We start from the raw sequence: 16,455 nt of genomic DNA, 5'->3' as shown, positions 1-16,455 counted from the left end.
ACAAGACCCAGGTTTAATCTATCTGTATCTTTTGATTTATATAAACAAAAATACTTTTGTTTTGAGTAACCCCGAATTTTCTGTTACTAAGATTTTAAAGCCTTCTTATTAATAACACCACCATGAGTTCTCATGATTTTTCCTTAGAAGTGATGATAAGAAAGAAATGCATTAGAAGCCCTGGATTTCTGATGATACTGTAATTCTTGAGCCAGCATCTCAGAGATCAGTTCAAACTAGTGCCTTTGTCACCCTTTTCATCCAGCAGAGGGAAATATGACCCCCCAAAATGTGATGCATCAGCTTACTCTACTGTCATGTGGACATCCTAGGCAACACTGAGACCTAAGAAATCTCACAGAAATATAAAATTGTTGCATCTAAGCATCTAATTAATCTGTATCCTCAAAAACCCCCAAAATTTGAAAATTAAACTCAGGGGTTTTATTCTTACATTTAGGCCATATTGTCAAAGAATAAAATAGAGCAATCATATCACAAGTTCTTAAATAGAGGATTAATATCTCAGTAGTTGATTATTAATTTAATAAAACTGGTAAATGTCCATTGTACTTTTTAAAAATGAACTGCAAAAAAAAAAAAGAGAGAGAGAACTAAGATTTTTCTTGCTAAGGAAACTGCTATATACATAATGATGAATAATCTTTCAAATATTATCTATAAGCATGTATTTGAACACACATTATATATATATATAATTAAATTTTAAATTAACTAGATATTATGAAGGCACAACACACATTTTCACTAAACAATATTCATGATAGTGTGCTGTTGTTTTCAATGCATCTAATACTTTTTGTAGCTCCATAGTAAAGGAATATAAAGAAAGTTTTCCAAACTCCTATTGATGAATAATTATTGCATTTTTATATTACCATCAATGTAAATCCTCCATCACTGTTAAAATTGATCATAAATTATTATCCTATTATTTACAGATGAGTATGCACATTTTGCATTTTGATATAGTTATGTAACAACATTTCAATCAACAATGGAATGCACATATGAAGAGCGTCCTATAAGATTATATTGCTGGGCGATGTTGTAGACATCTTGGTTTGTGTTAAGTACATGCTATGATGTTCACCCAATGAAATTGCCCTACATTTCTCAGAATGTGTCTCTGTTCTTAGGTGATACATGACTATATACACAAGAGTTTGATATGTATTGGATGAGAAACTTGTATTTTTCACTCCCAACAACAAAATGCATTATTCTGGAAAACTGAGATCAGCAAGTAAATGGCAATACTGTCCTAATAGTCAACTGGTTAAATGCTTTCAAAAATTCAAGATTTTCCCCTTTGTGCAAGTCGGGAAAGTGTGAGTACAGAGAACTTAAAAGTTCTTCAAGCTTGCCACACACCCTGCCTACAAAGGTCTGGATTAGAGACAACACCAACACTTAAAAATCAGTCTGATCAAATGGACTTTAATGGAAATATGGAGAGTTTTTAAAAAAGCCATTATAACTCTGACATTTATTTAAATGTATTAGTCATCAGTAATCACTACTGACACTTTCCAAATGTTACAGTAAAATTCTGCCTTAACATAGGGCAGAAGTAAAAATTCAATTATTTAAAATGCAGCATTCTGTTTTTGCAAAGTTAACGAGAAACAGTTTATCAGTTTGTATTGTCATTTAAAGTGCACACTTGTGTACACACACACACACACACACACACAGGAAAAGGGGGCAGAAGGAGTAGGAGGAGAGGAGACAGGGAGAGGGTGCTAAACAGAAATTGAGTATGCTGTATAGAAAGAGAACAACTATTAAGAAATTCTGCATACTCCCATTTAAGAGGATAAAATATGGAAACCAGTCCTAAAAGGGTTACAACCAAATTCAAATTAAATTGCAATACTGTCTGATATTCTATATTTCAAATATTTACTTGAAGTGATACTAAGATTAGTTGTAGAATTCTTCTTCCAATTCCATTTTTAAACGAAAGTTTTTGAAATGAGCTTCATAAAATTTTCAAATATTATGTATATATTTATATACTTTTACTCACTTAGCATAAAATCCTGAGCACCTACTCCAAGTTGTGAAATGTCATGATTTTGTAGACTCAGCAATGAGCAAATTCCCTTCTTTCATGGGATTTACATCTTACTGGGCATGGAATCAAGCATGATGACCATTATACTTCTGTTAAATTCCTGACCACACTCTCATATTTTGTAAGCCCTCGCTTCTGGTACAATGATTTTTAAAATTTTTGACAAAATCTGTTAGTAGCCCCTCTCATCGGAGGTCTTTGCTGTGTGGTCTCCTAACCATCATAAATGTTGATATTGGGGGGGGGTGGAATTACATTTTCACTATAAAAAGCTTTTCTGCCCACTAAAAGAACTCTAATGACTAGGAAATTTCATCTCCCCTTTGAGGACTTCAATACAAACCAGAAACTTTACAAACCTTCATTTCTGTGTACATTTTCTGCAGCAGGATAATCCTTACCAAATTCTTCACTTCTATAGAATTTGTCACCACTATGGACTCTCTGATGAATTAAAAGACCTGAGCTCCAACGAAAACCCTTACCACATGCATCACATTTGTACGGCTTTTCTCCTGTGTGCACTCTCTGATGAGCCTGGAGGTTTGATCTCTGGCTGAAGCCCTTTCCACACACCTCACATTTGTATGGCTTCTCCCCAGTGTGGACTCTGTGATGGGCTTGAAGACTTGAAAACCCACTGAAACCTTTACCACACTGTTCACATTTGTAGGGTCTCCCTTCTGTATGGATCCTCTGATGTGCTTGAAGGCGTGAGCTCTCACTAAAGCCCTTCGTGCACATCTCACATTTGTATGGTTTCCCTCCTGTATGGACCCTCCGATGTGCTTCAAGGCGTGAACTCTGACTAAAGCCCTTTCCACACATCTCACATTTATATGGTTTCACTCTTGTGTGGACTCTCTGATGACCTTGTAGATATGCTCTCTGACTGAAGCCCTTCCCACATAACTCACAAATATATGGTCTCTCTCCAGAGTGGACACTCTGATGACTTTGAAGGTATGATCTCTGACTGAAGCTCTTCCCACACTCATCACACTGGTATGGTTTCTCTCCTGTGTGGACTCTCTGGTGGGCCAGAAGAGTTGAGGCCTTACTGAAGCCTTTACCACATTCTCCACACTTGTAGGGTTTTTCTCCTGTGTGAACCCGCTGATGAATTTGAAGATTAAAACTCCAACTGAACCCCTTCCCACACTCCTCACATTTGAATGGTTTTTCTCCAGTGTGAACTCTCTGGTGGCCTTGAAGGTGTGAACTCCGACTGAAGCCCTTCCCACACTCCTCACACTTATATGGCTTCTCTCCAGTGTGAACTTTCTGATGGCCTTGAAGGTAGGAGTTCCGACTGAAGCCCTTCCCACACTCCTCACATTTGTATGGTTTTTCTCCAGAGTGGACTCTCTGATGGGCTTGAAGGTATGAGCTCCGACTAAAGCCCTTATCACACTCCCCACATTTATAAGGTTTTTCTCCTGTGTGGACTCTCTGATGAACATTGAGAACGGATCTATGACTGAAGGCTTTGCCACACACATTGCATTTGTACGGCTTTTGTCCAGTGTGGACTCTCTGATGATCTTTGAGTTTTGAACTCCAGTTGAAGCCATTTCCACACTCCTTATAAGGTTTTTCTCCAATGTGAATTTTCTGATGGCCTTGAACATGTGAGTTGTGACTGAAGTTGCTACTGCATACATAGTGTTTATACGGCTGTTGCCTAGGGTAGACCACCTGAAAGTCCTGATGATGTGAAGCCAGACTGAAGTCATTACTGCATTCCTTAGAATTATAGGGATGCTCTTCCATGTGAACTCTATGTTCAACGCTAAGCTCTGAACTACAAATGGAATCTTTCCCATATTTCACACCTGTGTATAGTTTCTCTGCAGGTTGCATTTTCTGATGAGCTTGAAGACATGAACTCTGGTTTAAAATATTCCCATTCTCCTCATAATCATGGGGTTCCTCCCTAGTATGGACCCTAAAAATGCTTTCAAGATCTAAGCTATAACTGAAGGATTTCTTATAAAGGTTGCACCTCTCGGATGTTTCTCCTGTGTGGTTAAGTTCAAAAGTGTTTATAGAAGAGAAATTATTAAAATTCTTTCTATATCCAGCACATTTGCATAGTTTCTCTGTACACTCTCTCTGATGAGATTGCAGATGTGAACTCTCACCAACATCTTCATCTCCCCTCTGAACACTTGGATGTAGATGAAGAATTGACCTATAGCTACAGCCTTTTCCACATGGACTATATGTGCAGGGCTTCCCTTCTAAGTGGAACTGCTGATTAACTTGAGAATTGCAGTCACTGCTGAAGGCTTTTCTATACTCAGAACATGGGCAGAGCTTCTGCCCTGTTTGAACTGAGTCCTGATGAACTAATGATGCCATCATGGTATCTTCTCCACAGTCATGACAACTGCCACCTTTTCCACTTCTGTGTACTTTCAGATTATCATTGTGATGTGAGATCGACCTGACACTGTCACACCTACAGGAATTATTTCTTGTGGAAATTTGTTGACATTTACATTGATAATTATGTGACTCTGTCAGATACATTTTCCTCCAATACTGCTGGTCTCTCCAAGATGGAAATTCTTGATTTTTTACATAATTTGAATCATCCCCTACATGACAAGTCAATATGTAGTTCCCATCTTCAGAAATCTGAATTGGCATTTCTGTCCAAATCTGACAGAGAAGATCACCTTGTTTTTGCAACTGGAAATTCTTGTCCTGAAAGTTTTTCATAGAATCCTGATCCCTGGTTAACCTGCCTGCACCTTGTTGCCAAGTCTGACAGGAAGAAAGCTCTTTGGGGGAAAAGTAGCTTAATCCCACTTCTTGAACATTCTCTGTCTTGGGTTGACTGATGCTTCCTATAAGGATAAAGAGAATTCAGGCAGGTGTACAAGTGAATTATTTATTCAGAAATTTCAATACTCTATTCTTAGGTCATAACATACCTTGAATGAATCAGGAAAAAAATTCATGTCACTACTTCTAAGAATACTTAGAAAATGTCTCCTTTTAGGTTACATTAGATATGTAAATAGAATCCACAATATTCAGACTATTTATACACCTGAAAATCAGGGCTTTAACACAACCTGGTCAGCAAATGGTGGCCCTGTTTAAAAAGCCTAGTAACCATAAGCATGCTATCATGGGTTTACCATGGGTTTCCTGGACGCCAAAGGATGAAAGAGAAGGGGATATTCTCAAATTGGAAAGAATATGGCTGCAAATGGACAAGTGCTTTTTGTTCTGATAATAACTTTCTTTCTTTCTCAGGCATATCATCATTGGAATGTTTCTGTTTGTTTATAAGGAGATTGGATGTTAAATACTATGCCCAAGGTGGTCGACAGATCTTTAATCTATGCTTGAGATATCATATGGCCCATCTCTAAGTCCACTGTAAGTCATTATCAGCTTTGAATTCTTTCAAAAGATATTTCACAATTACTAAGGGCCATGGTGCAGATCAGAATATGAAAAACTCTTAGAGGATTCAACTCAAGACATCAGGAAAAAAAGAGGTGCAGGAGGCAAGCACAGCCAAGTCTCAGGGCACTTGAAAGGTGTTTTCCTAGGCATCTCATCAGCCAGGAATAAAACCTAACAAACATCAACTTTGGTTTGCATCAATTTACTGGAATAAGATCCTAATGTTTAGGGAGTTTTGAGGCACCAGGAAGAGTTTGAAGACAGGCACATTTGGGTAAAAATGACCCATTATCTAGTTATTAAATACTGGATTATAAGCAAACAGCAGATCTTCATGTTCCAGGGAGAAGTATCCTAACCACAACTGGTTAAACAGGGTTGAATTAATACTATGTACTTGGCAGCACACTAACTCTCCAAGTTATTCAGAAAGAAGGTATAAATATGAATATTGCCTGCATCCACAGTAATTCTTCCTTATTTATTTGTTTGTCTTTCCATGCTGGAATATATTATCCACAAGGACAAATACTTAGTAGTCTGCCTCAAATTATCTTCACTGCCTACAATATGGCCTAGTGAATAGTGGTTCTCAATAAATACTGCCTTGTGTTATTCTCACTCATCTAACAAAAAAGGGCATGTACATATAAGTTATTTTAATGGGAAAGGACCCAGTGATGGCAATTTTTCAGGCAGTTCAAAGTTTATAGGAGAGATAGGGCTACACTCAGGGTGATGCTTCTGGAGAGAAAAGCAAAGGTCACAAGAATCTCTTGTGGATGAAATGAAAGCAAATGACCCATAAAAGATCCAAAGGTAGGAACTATGAATTGCGTCTTTAATTTTTAGAGTTACTTTTAAAAGAGCATATTTTTTCTTGAGCAAAATTTCACCTGTAAGACCTACCCTATCCCCAACATTAAAAAAAAAAAAAACAGGAATAAAGAAAGGGCCCCGTGATGGCCCTATGCCATAGGCTCTGGGGGATACACCGACTGTGGGAAAACACTTCAAGGCATCTGCTAACTACTCATCTGGGTACTTTTAAAAGTTGGTTATTGATGCCTCTGCCTTCTCAAATGCAAAGCTTTCAGTTGTTACATTAAGATTTTAGCTCCTGGGATTGTGGCTCAGTGGTAGAGCACTCGCCTTCCATGGGCGGGACCCAGGTTCAGTCCTCAGCACCACATAAAAATAAAGGCATTGTGTTGAGTCCATCTACACCTAAAAAATAAATATTTTTAAAAAAAAGATTTTAGCTCCTAACAATAAAATTCTGTAATATAGAGAAGTTTGGGTTTCTAGATAAAGTTAATCATAATGCTTACAGCTTAGTTTCAATGTCATCAAAAATACCCACTATATACCTATAAAGGTATAGTTTAATATGTCGTCTTTTGGGAATGACATGTCTTAGAACATAAAAAGCAGCTCAAAAGTCTAATGTCTTACAAAGCATCTATTTCAATACAAATTAGTACATAGTTTATGACAATAATCTCTCAGAAAATATAAGAGATTAAAGTTTCTTTTTGATCAGTGGTTTTTACAATGTTAAAAAGAGGAAGGGGCTGGGCACGATGGTGCATGCCTGTAATACCAGTGGCTCGGGAGGCTGAGGCAGGAGGATGGTGAGTTCAAAGCCAGTTTCAGCAAAAGAGCAAGGTCCTAAGAAACTCGATGAGACCCTGTCTCTAAATAAAATACAAAATAGGGCTGGGGATGTGGCTCAGTGGTCAAGAGCCCCTGAATTCAATAACTGGTATTCCCTCCACCCTCAAAAAAAGAGAAAAAGGAAAAAAGGTGCTTTCATTCACTGCTCATGGAAAACACCACACCTTCAACAAAACTAACTTGAATTTCCTCTGACCAGCAGTGCAGACCAAAGCACTTTGTCACTTTCTTTCCATGTTTCAACATTTTAAGTTCTATTTTATCAATAGTAGGGTGCTGATGAGAAACTACGCTAACTTTATAAATGAATTTTATGTGATGGAGAAAATAAGTTCAAGAGAGCACTGAAAGACCTCATCTAAGGTAAAATGGTTGAGAATTTATTTCATTGTAATTCTGCTTTTGCACTTAAGTTTGAAAAAGCCAATCATTCCAGCATCTTAAGTCAATCAATTCAATAACAAAGCAATTCTATCATAAATAAATACAAACAATTCCTTTAAATATGATAGCCATAATGAACTGAAACAAACAAATTTTGGTTATGTTTTCTTTTTCACTTCTATTAGAAGCTACTCAAAAATATCAGCATGGACAACCAGCCTGATATCACCCGACATTCTGATGAAACCTTCAGACAGCAAGAGGAACTAAGGCATTCTGTGGGCAGTACAAGACACTGCAATGATGTGTGACCACAGAGCAGCCCTGAAGCTGCTGTGCTGGCTATGCTCAACCACACCAGGCTCACCTCTACCTCTCTACCTGAGTGTATTTAACGGCAAGACTGGGCTCCCTCCACTTCTTGCCCTCCATGCAGACAGAAATGAACAAGTTCTATCTTCCCAATCATCGACATTAACAATGGTTCCAACATGTAACTTTCCACAGTTTTAACAGTCTACAGAGAGAAATATATAATATTTAAAACAAGAACAGGCTTGTGTGGGGAGAGGCAGAGAGAGTGAAGTGCAGAAAACAGACTCCCTTGATATTATAACATAAATTTGGCCTGCCTACCACAGCCAGGGATTAGATGTCAGAACCACTGTCAATGCAGATGATCGAAAAAGGCACAACAAATTATAAGAAAAACTGTTCAAACATGTAATTTAACAGATTTATCATATTTCATTAGCAACATGCCATTTTATCCATAACTTCTTTCTATTTGAATTTAGTTAATGCAAATGTAGAGCATTTTTTATTAAAAAGGGAAATTATGTCAAAGAATTATTAATGCTAGGTCAACACCTGAGTGACATATCTAAGACATCACAAAATATTTATGAAAGGTTGAGTTAAAGTTAAAGTGAAGGGCTGGGGATGTAGTTCAGTGGTACAGTATTTGCCTTAAAAGTGCAAGGCCCTGGGTTCCATTCCTAGTACCACAAAATAAAAAATAAAATAACTCATTTTTTCAAAAGTTAAAGTTTAGTTAATGTTAACATATAAAATTAAAAATTGCAGCAACTATTAACATGGTGGTATTTTATATTTGAATTAAGTAATAAAGGAATTAAAATTAATGAAGACAACAATTGATGACAATTATCTGATAGAAATGGAAAGGTCCTTTGTTCCATACCAGATAAAAGATGCTAACAGATGCAGAATCAAAGATGAGGAATTCTTAGAGGTTATATTTTCTACTTCCCTGTTCCTCTTTTTGCTTGGAAAGATAAGGAGAACAGACTAGAAGAAAGAATCTGTGAGACAGGAGAAATCTGTCTCATGGCGTCTATGAAAAATGGATTAGTGTTATCCAAGCTAAAAAAGCTTCAATGCTGGGGCTGGGACTATAGCTCAGTGGCAGAGCACTTGCGTAGCATGTGTCAGGCACTGGATTTGATCCTTAGCACCACATAAAAATAAACAAATAAAGGCATTCTGTCCATCCACAATTTAAAAAGCTTTGATGCTGAAAGACCTTCATACATGTCGCTGAAAATGCTTTGGTCCTAACTGAATAGGAAGTTCCTCTGCTGGGTTCCTAAAAGGTGCCCAAATGGTAGCAGCCTCAGGCTCCCTCAGGTTACCAGAAGGGCTATCAGAATATGTGTGTACAGAGGCCGTGCACATCCAAGTTGATCCTGGTAATGAGCATGTAGAAGTTTCTGTCCGTAGTTGAGCAGAAAAATCTCCCAACATGCCTCCTGATGGAGTAATGATACTTCATACTGTATCATTTTTTTCTGAGCTCATTACTCTGTCTCACTTCTTACTTCCTGTTATGGTTTAGATAAGAGGTGTCCCCAAAAACTCACGTGTGAAACAACACTAGAAGGCTCAGAGGTGAAGTGAGAGGGTTATGAGAGTCATAACCTAATCAGTGCATTAATCCACTTACAGGGGTTAACTGAGTGGTAACCCTGGCCAGGCACGGTGTGGCTGTAGGAGGTGGGTCATTGGGAGCATGCCTTTGGGCACTCCTGGTGAGTAGAGTCTCTCTGCTTCCTGATTGTCATGTCCTGAGTTGTCTTCCTCCTCCACACCTTCTGCCATGGTGTTCGGCCTTACCTTGAGCCCAAAGCAATGGAAATGACCATCTATGGACTGAGAGCTCTGAAACCATGAGTCCCAAATAAACTGTTCACAGTGACAAAAACACTGACTAAAACACCTCCCTTCTTTCCTTTCTTCATTCCTTCTTTTTGAGACTGTTTCACTGTGCTGCCCAGGCTACTCTTGAATTCCTGGATTCAAGTGATCCTCCTGCCTCAGCCTCCTAAGTGCGAAGACTCAGACAATGCCACTGCACCTGGTTAGTTCTTGTTTTTTAAATAATGTAAAAAAGCAAATAATATGCCACACAGATTATATATGACCAGCAAAGCCTAATATTTACTATCTGGACCTCTGGAGAAAATATTTGTCAAACCCTGCTCTCAAGAAGGCACTACACCATGTGTAACCCTGAACCTTAACTGACATGGAAACAAAAATTATAGAAATGAATAAATTCATTTTTAAATTTTCTTTTTTTTTCTACCCAGGAGAATCCATTACTACACAGTTGTGACAGTGGCTTTTGATGTTAGTCTCGAGGATTCAAGAAACATTAAATGGGGGCTGGGGATGTGGCTCAAGCGGTAGCACGCTCGTCTGGCATGCGTGCGGCCTGGGTTCGATCCTCAGCACCACATACAAACAACGATGTTGTGTCCGCCGATAACTAAAAAATAAATATTAAAAATTCTCTCTCTCTCTCCCCCTCTATCACTCTCTCTTTTTTTTTAAAAAAAAAAAAGAAACATTAAATGTTTGAACTCATGTAAATGTCCAACTTAAAATTCTACCTCAAGACTGATGTTATGTGGAAGAGACTGTTTAGGCGAGAGAAGAGAACAGAATGGGCATATGAACTCAAGATTGTCTCACTTGAAATTGCTGCATGAGAAAGGTCAAGTACAATGTTGGCACTGATCATTTGGGTACTTACTTTAGCTGATTGGCTATTCTTGTCTTCTAGGAATAATGGTTACCTATTTATGAATACCCAAAGACAGCTAAACAGGACATGCAGTGTCAGGAGCCGTCCATGGGTTGCATGTGGGTCACCACACATGGAAGTTTCATGGATAGAGACATCTGGTGTCTGGGAATGACCAATGGTCATTTCCTCTGGTCAACTGCCCAGGGACAATGTGAATCTCTTTCCTGCTCTGCTGTAACCCACACAGCACCTGAGATGGGTGTGACCTGCCAAGATGTCAACCTGCTGACTGCAAGACATCACAAAGCAAGACTCCACCCATAAAACCTTATCCCTGTCTTTGATATACCCTCTTAAATGAGCCATTTTGTCTTTCGTCTAGTTCCAGAACCCATATGGACTAGACCTATCAGAGGCTTCACTTTCTGTAAATATTTCTGAGTATTTATGCTTTGTTATTTACCAATTATTTCAGATTGTAAGTCTTAGGGTGACTTGGATTATCCTGGGCAGGAAGAAGGACACCTTAATGAGACGCTGGCCATCTTCCCCCCAATAATGTAGTTATCAGATACAATCAACATTCTAGAGTATTCTTCAATTACCCTGATTTAGTCTATATCTATTTGCTGTCCCAGGGTAGACTGAAGACAGCAAGGACCATGCATCTGTTAATCAATTTATAAATTAAGACAGCAAGAAAAGTAAGTCACAGAACCTGATGGAGAAACAGATTATAGGTCTGGTGGGAAGCAATAGGGTGATGTAGCTAAAACTGACAAGAATGGTCAAAACCAAGGAGGTAAAAGGCAGATACTATAGGTCCTAGTGGGCCACTGTAAGTGCTTTAAATTTACTATCTCTGAAATGGGAACCACTGCAGAGTTTAAGCACAGAACTGACATTTCCTGCCTTGTGTTCCAGAGGGGCTCACTGGCTACTAGTCCCTGTTGATCAAGTCTCACCTGAATATCCATCTCTTTGGATTTTTGCCTCCACTATTAAAAGCTTTTCTTCTCTCTCCAACTGGGCTATCAGGTCTGGTTTGAAGGGCTGATGTGCTATAAGAAATACAAGGAAGGCAAAATATTTAAGTTTGATGACGTCTATTTTGTTAAAACTAGATTGAAAGGTATACTCAAGTATGGCTCTCTCTTTTTCACTAATCCTTCCCTCCTGTGTTTCTTCTTATAAAGATAAGCAGATACACATAACCTTTACCTGGGTTCCTCTTTCTTACACAAATTGCAATGTACTGTTAATGCTCTTTTGCACTTGGTTATATTTATGGAAAAAATATAGATGGAAATAAACTGCTGGGAAAGGTAAGTACAGAGTTTTGTTAGATGTTGTCTGGGGTTGCTCTCATTAGGGATAACATGATTTTGCATTCTTATTTTCAATGAATAAGAGTGCTTTATTTCCCATAGCTATACAAGAAAAAAAAGTATAGCTTTAAAATTTTCACCAATCTCATGGGTGAGAAATTATATGTAGTATAACTTTAACTAACATTTATTTTATTTTGAATGAAACTGAACATCTATTCACCTGTATACACACTTACATGTATGTTTGTGTATATGTAAGTATATGTCTATGTGTATATGTACATACATGTGTGTGCACACACTTCCTAGCTCTGTCCTGAGACCAAGAAACAAAGATACCACAGTGGTGGATGACCGTATGCAACATCCAGACCTTGGAGTTAAATATGATTTCCCCAAAAGGGTATGGATGCCTCCATATCTGGGGCAAAGCAAAAGATGATCACAGGACATCAGGCTGTGCCATAAAAGAAGTGCTAAAAATAGTATTATGGCATGTTACAGAGGTACAGGAGTCAGTCTAAAGGAGCCAAATTTGGAACAATGACAACAAAGTAATTTTAACAATAAATTATAAATTATTTAAAAATTCAAAAACCCCTACAAATAACAAATAAATTAAAGCTGGGAGGAGGCTCTTACTGCAGAATACCAAATCTGTTAAATGTAAAGGAAATACTAAAGTCAGAGAAATCATCATTGTGTAACCACCATGGTAAAGATAAGGCAAGACTCATCACTGGATGATAAATCCATAGGGAATTACTTGTGCTGACCAACAGAATCAAAATGAGCTTCATTTGTGAGAGAATATTATGTGCCTCCAGATACAACACCTTCAAAAGAACACACTCCATCTATATACAGTGTTCCCAACTGAATGGAACATGTAAATCTAATTATGAGGAAAATTTAGGAATGGTCTGTTTTCAAAAGGGGAGGGGTAAATGTATTTTTCAAAAATGTCACTGCCATAAAAGAGAAATGCTGTGAAAATGTTCCAAATTAAACAAGGCTAAAGAGACATGATGACTAGGTAAGACTCAGACTAGACCCTGGTCTGGAGGGAGAAAAATACATTTGCAGATCACAATCAGCTTTATGGATAAAATTAGAGCATACATAATAGATTAGATCAAAGTTGTATACCTGTACCAGGGATATGTGAGAGAATATTCCTATTTCTAAAAGTAGAATTCTACAGACAGAATCCAGTAAAGGATTCATCTTCTCCAAAGAGAGGTCTGACCTTTGCACTTGGCTCCTGGGAGGATCTAAATACTTGGAATTTCCAACCTGAGAAAAGTCTCTTGTTCAGCCAGATGCCCTGGGCCATGCCAGACATTAAACAATGTAATTTATGGTTTGGGCTTTGAGCCTCGTGTTATCAGCTTAGCCTCTGGAAGGGTTGGAATCTGATGGTCAGCCATATGTAACATGACTGAACCCCAATAAAACTTCTTGATGCCAAGGTTCCAACAAGCCTCCTTGCTTGCGACAACCCATGCACCCTGATACTCAGCACTTCTGGGAAGAGTCAACACTGTGCACAGCTCCACAGGGAGACAACCAGAAGCTTCAAGCTTGAAACACTCCTGGACAGTGCCCTGTAAGCATCTTTCTTTGGTTGATTTCAATCGGTTTCCTTTCTGTATAATAAATCAAAAACTGTGATGATAACAGCGTTCAGTGAGTTCTGAGAGTCCTTCAGTGAATTATGGGGTCTGGAGGTGATCTGTCTCAAGGACCTCCAAATTAGCAGCTAGTATCAGAAGTGAAGGTGATCTTAGGAATTCTCAAACTCTGCATATACACTGAAATATTTAGAGAAAAAGGGCCATGGTATATGTAAATTATCTTCAGGTGGTTCAGAAAAGATATTATAAACATTCATATATTTTCATATATATGTTTATATAATGGAAAAAGAAAGAACATGAGCACAAATTTTGAAGCTAATGAGGTAAAATGTCAATCTAGATAAAAGTTATATGAGTGTTCTTATTCTTTGACTTGTGCAAATTTCCCACAAACCTGAAGTTATTTACAAATACACTGTTAAATTTAAAAAAAATACTTCCCACAAACCAAGTTAATAAATAATTACTGGTGTCCTAAAAAACAACAAAAGTAAAAACTGAAATGACTTACTAAATTGATTGGGGTCCTAGTGAAGCAGGACCCAAATTTGCTTGTGTACAGATCAAAAGACAGACTTTTGCTTGGAGGGAACCATGGGAAACACTGTGTCTGTTCTACAGAGATTGCTAGCTGTTATGGTTTGGGTATGAGGTATCTCCCAAAAGCTCCTGTGTGAATGCAGGAGTAGTCAGAGTACAAGAGCTATAGCTTCATCAGTGAGATAACCAGGGATGGATTAATAATTTAAAGGGACTAACTGGGTGGGAACTGTGGCCAGGTGGGGGGGTGGCTAGAGAAAGAGGTCCCTGGGGACATGCTTAAGGAGTTCAGATTTTGTCCCTGGAACCTTGCAAAGACTTTCTCTGCTTTCTGCCTTCCTTGAGGTGAGCAGCTTTCCTCTGCTACAACTCTTACAGTGAAGTTCTGCTTTACCCAGAGCAATGGCACTGGCCAACCTTGGACCTGTGAAACTCTAAACCAAAATAAGCTTTTCCTTCTCTTGAGTAGTTCTTGTCAGGTATTTTGGTCACAGTGATGAAAAGTTAATAAACACACTTTGACTCTCAAGCACCCAAGCACAGAGAATGATTCCAGGAGTCCCAAAGCTTCCAATTGCTGAGCCCACAAAGACACCCAGGAGGCTGCCAATACACAGGTGCCTGTCCTCACCCACTGAGAGCAGGTTCCTGAAGTTCTCCAGCATCACATCTCGGTACAGCTTCCTCTGAGCAGAGTCCAGCAGCCCCAGCTCCTCCTCACTGAAGACCACAGCCACGTCCTTGAACGTCACCATTTCCTAGAATACCAAACACACCAAGACTATGTTTATGGGAGAGGGGCAGCACTGATAAAGTATAAATGGTGGGGAGCTGTTCTGGATTCTGAAGGATTCAAGTCAAATTTTTTTTCACGTTTTTTGGTTGGTGCCTTATAGTTGTACTCAAGTCCAATTTCAGTAGCTGTCTCTGTCTGCCTTCTATAATGTTGGTTCCATCAACCAAAGGGGCTGGAGGGGGAAAAAAATCCTTATACTTTATATTACTTCCTTTTCTTGGCACTCCTACAGGTACCCAGAACTCTGTTGCATCTGGGCTATTAATGTTTTAAATTTTATTAATAAAGCCATTTGTACCAGAAAAGCTTTAGTTCCAACAGTGTAGGGTGGTGTCTATATCTCTACTTCCGTGTGCATGCTACACTAATTTACCAAATTTACAGGATATCATTGCTCTTATTGCTCAAGTATGTTCCCATCCTCTGTGCCACATCTTGAACTGTAGCTTTTATAGCTGCTGAGGTTATGGGCACAGCTCTGGAGACTGAGTGCATGTGTTCACATCTGGATGCTTGACCCTATGCTAGCTGTATGGTCTTCCACAAGTTTCTTCTCTCATTTTTATGCTGATAATTATACCATAGGGTCCCAATAATAAAATGAGTGGCTATGTAAAACATTTAGAAGCAGTGCCTGGTACACAGGAAGTGCCCAGTAAATGCTGCTATTGTTACCAATGTTGTCATCACATCTTTCAAAAAATTTAAGGGCTGCATAGTAATTCAAGGAACTGATGATTTAAAATATAGTGACCTGATTCAATTTATACACACTTTGTTTTAGATTACCTATTATAAATAGTGTTGCTATATATATATATTAGTTCCTGGAATTTTGTTGATTGTCTCTTCAAAAGAAACATCAAAAAAGTAGAAATTGCTGTGTTGTAGAATAACAATATTAAAGTTTTGGAATCACAATATATTAGTACATGATAATGAAGCACAGAAAGCTTCAAGTACTGGTGTGAAATAACTTAGTTTTTCTTATGTGAAAACATCTAATTTTTTTTTCAAGGTTAGCTTCAATATGATCCTGTTAGGGAAAAAAAAGTGTATTTTAAGTATTCTTTTTAAAAGTCCCTGAGGTACTGCTTAGGTGTTTTTTTTTTTTTTTTTTTTTTTAGTTTTGAGTCCCTAGAATATTAAAGACAAACAATAGTAAAATACTCTCAGAATTGCTTTTGGAGTAAAGATTATATCCAGGAAAACTGATATTACAATGTAAAACTGCAAGAATCCTCAGGAACTTAAAAGCTTGTAGTGAGAAATAATTTAAAGAAAAAGGTAGTGAGTGGGATAAAAAGAGTTCACTGATATTATTAGGTATTTTATTTATTAATACTTTTTAGTTGTACACGGACACAATACCTTTATTTATTTATTTATTTTTATGTGGTGCCGAGGACTGAACCCTGTGCCTCACATGCTAGGCAAATGCTCTACCACTGAGCCACAACCCCAGCCCCTACTATTAAGTTGAATTTTTTTCCACTATTAAGAAGAAA

At 38.1% G+C, this 16,455-nt stretch overlaps 1 protein-coding gene across 13 annotated transcripts in view; it reads right to left on the bottom strand.

Moving 5' to 3' along the window:
* Positions 1–1,352: 1,352 nt before the first annotated feature.
* The window catches only part of LOC308638218 (zinc finger protein 112-like), a 29,117-nt gene continuing 14,014 nt past the window's right edge, over positions 1,353–16,455 (bottom strand). For all 13 annotated transcript variants that reach the window (XM_081275442.1, XM_081275443.1, XM_081275446.1 and 10 more), the window contains 3 exons: positions 14,783–14,909; positions 11,606–11,701; positions 1,353–4,956 (listed from right to left, as the gene is read on the bottom strand). In XM_081275442.1, coding sequence (XP_081131568.1) covers positions 2,453–4,956; positions 11,606–11,701; positions 14,783–14,909 — 2,727 coding nt within the window. In that variant the 3' untranslated portion in view covers positions 1,353–2,452. The remainder of the gene's footprint in view (positions 4,957–11,605; positions 11,702–14,782; positions 14,910–16,455) is intronic.

The sequence above is a fragment of the Spermophilus citellus genome (genome assembly GCF_964194105.1).
Source record: "Spermophilus citellus genome assembly, chromosome: 18".
In the NCBI taxonomy this organism is placed as follows: domain Eukaryota; kingdom Metazoa; phylum Chordata; class Mammalia; order Rodentia; family Sciuridae; genus Spermophilus; species Spermophilus citellus.
The sequence above is the reverse complement of the archived record's forward strand: the minus strand, read 5'-3'. Positions and strand labels throughout refer to the sequence as shown.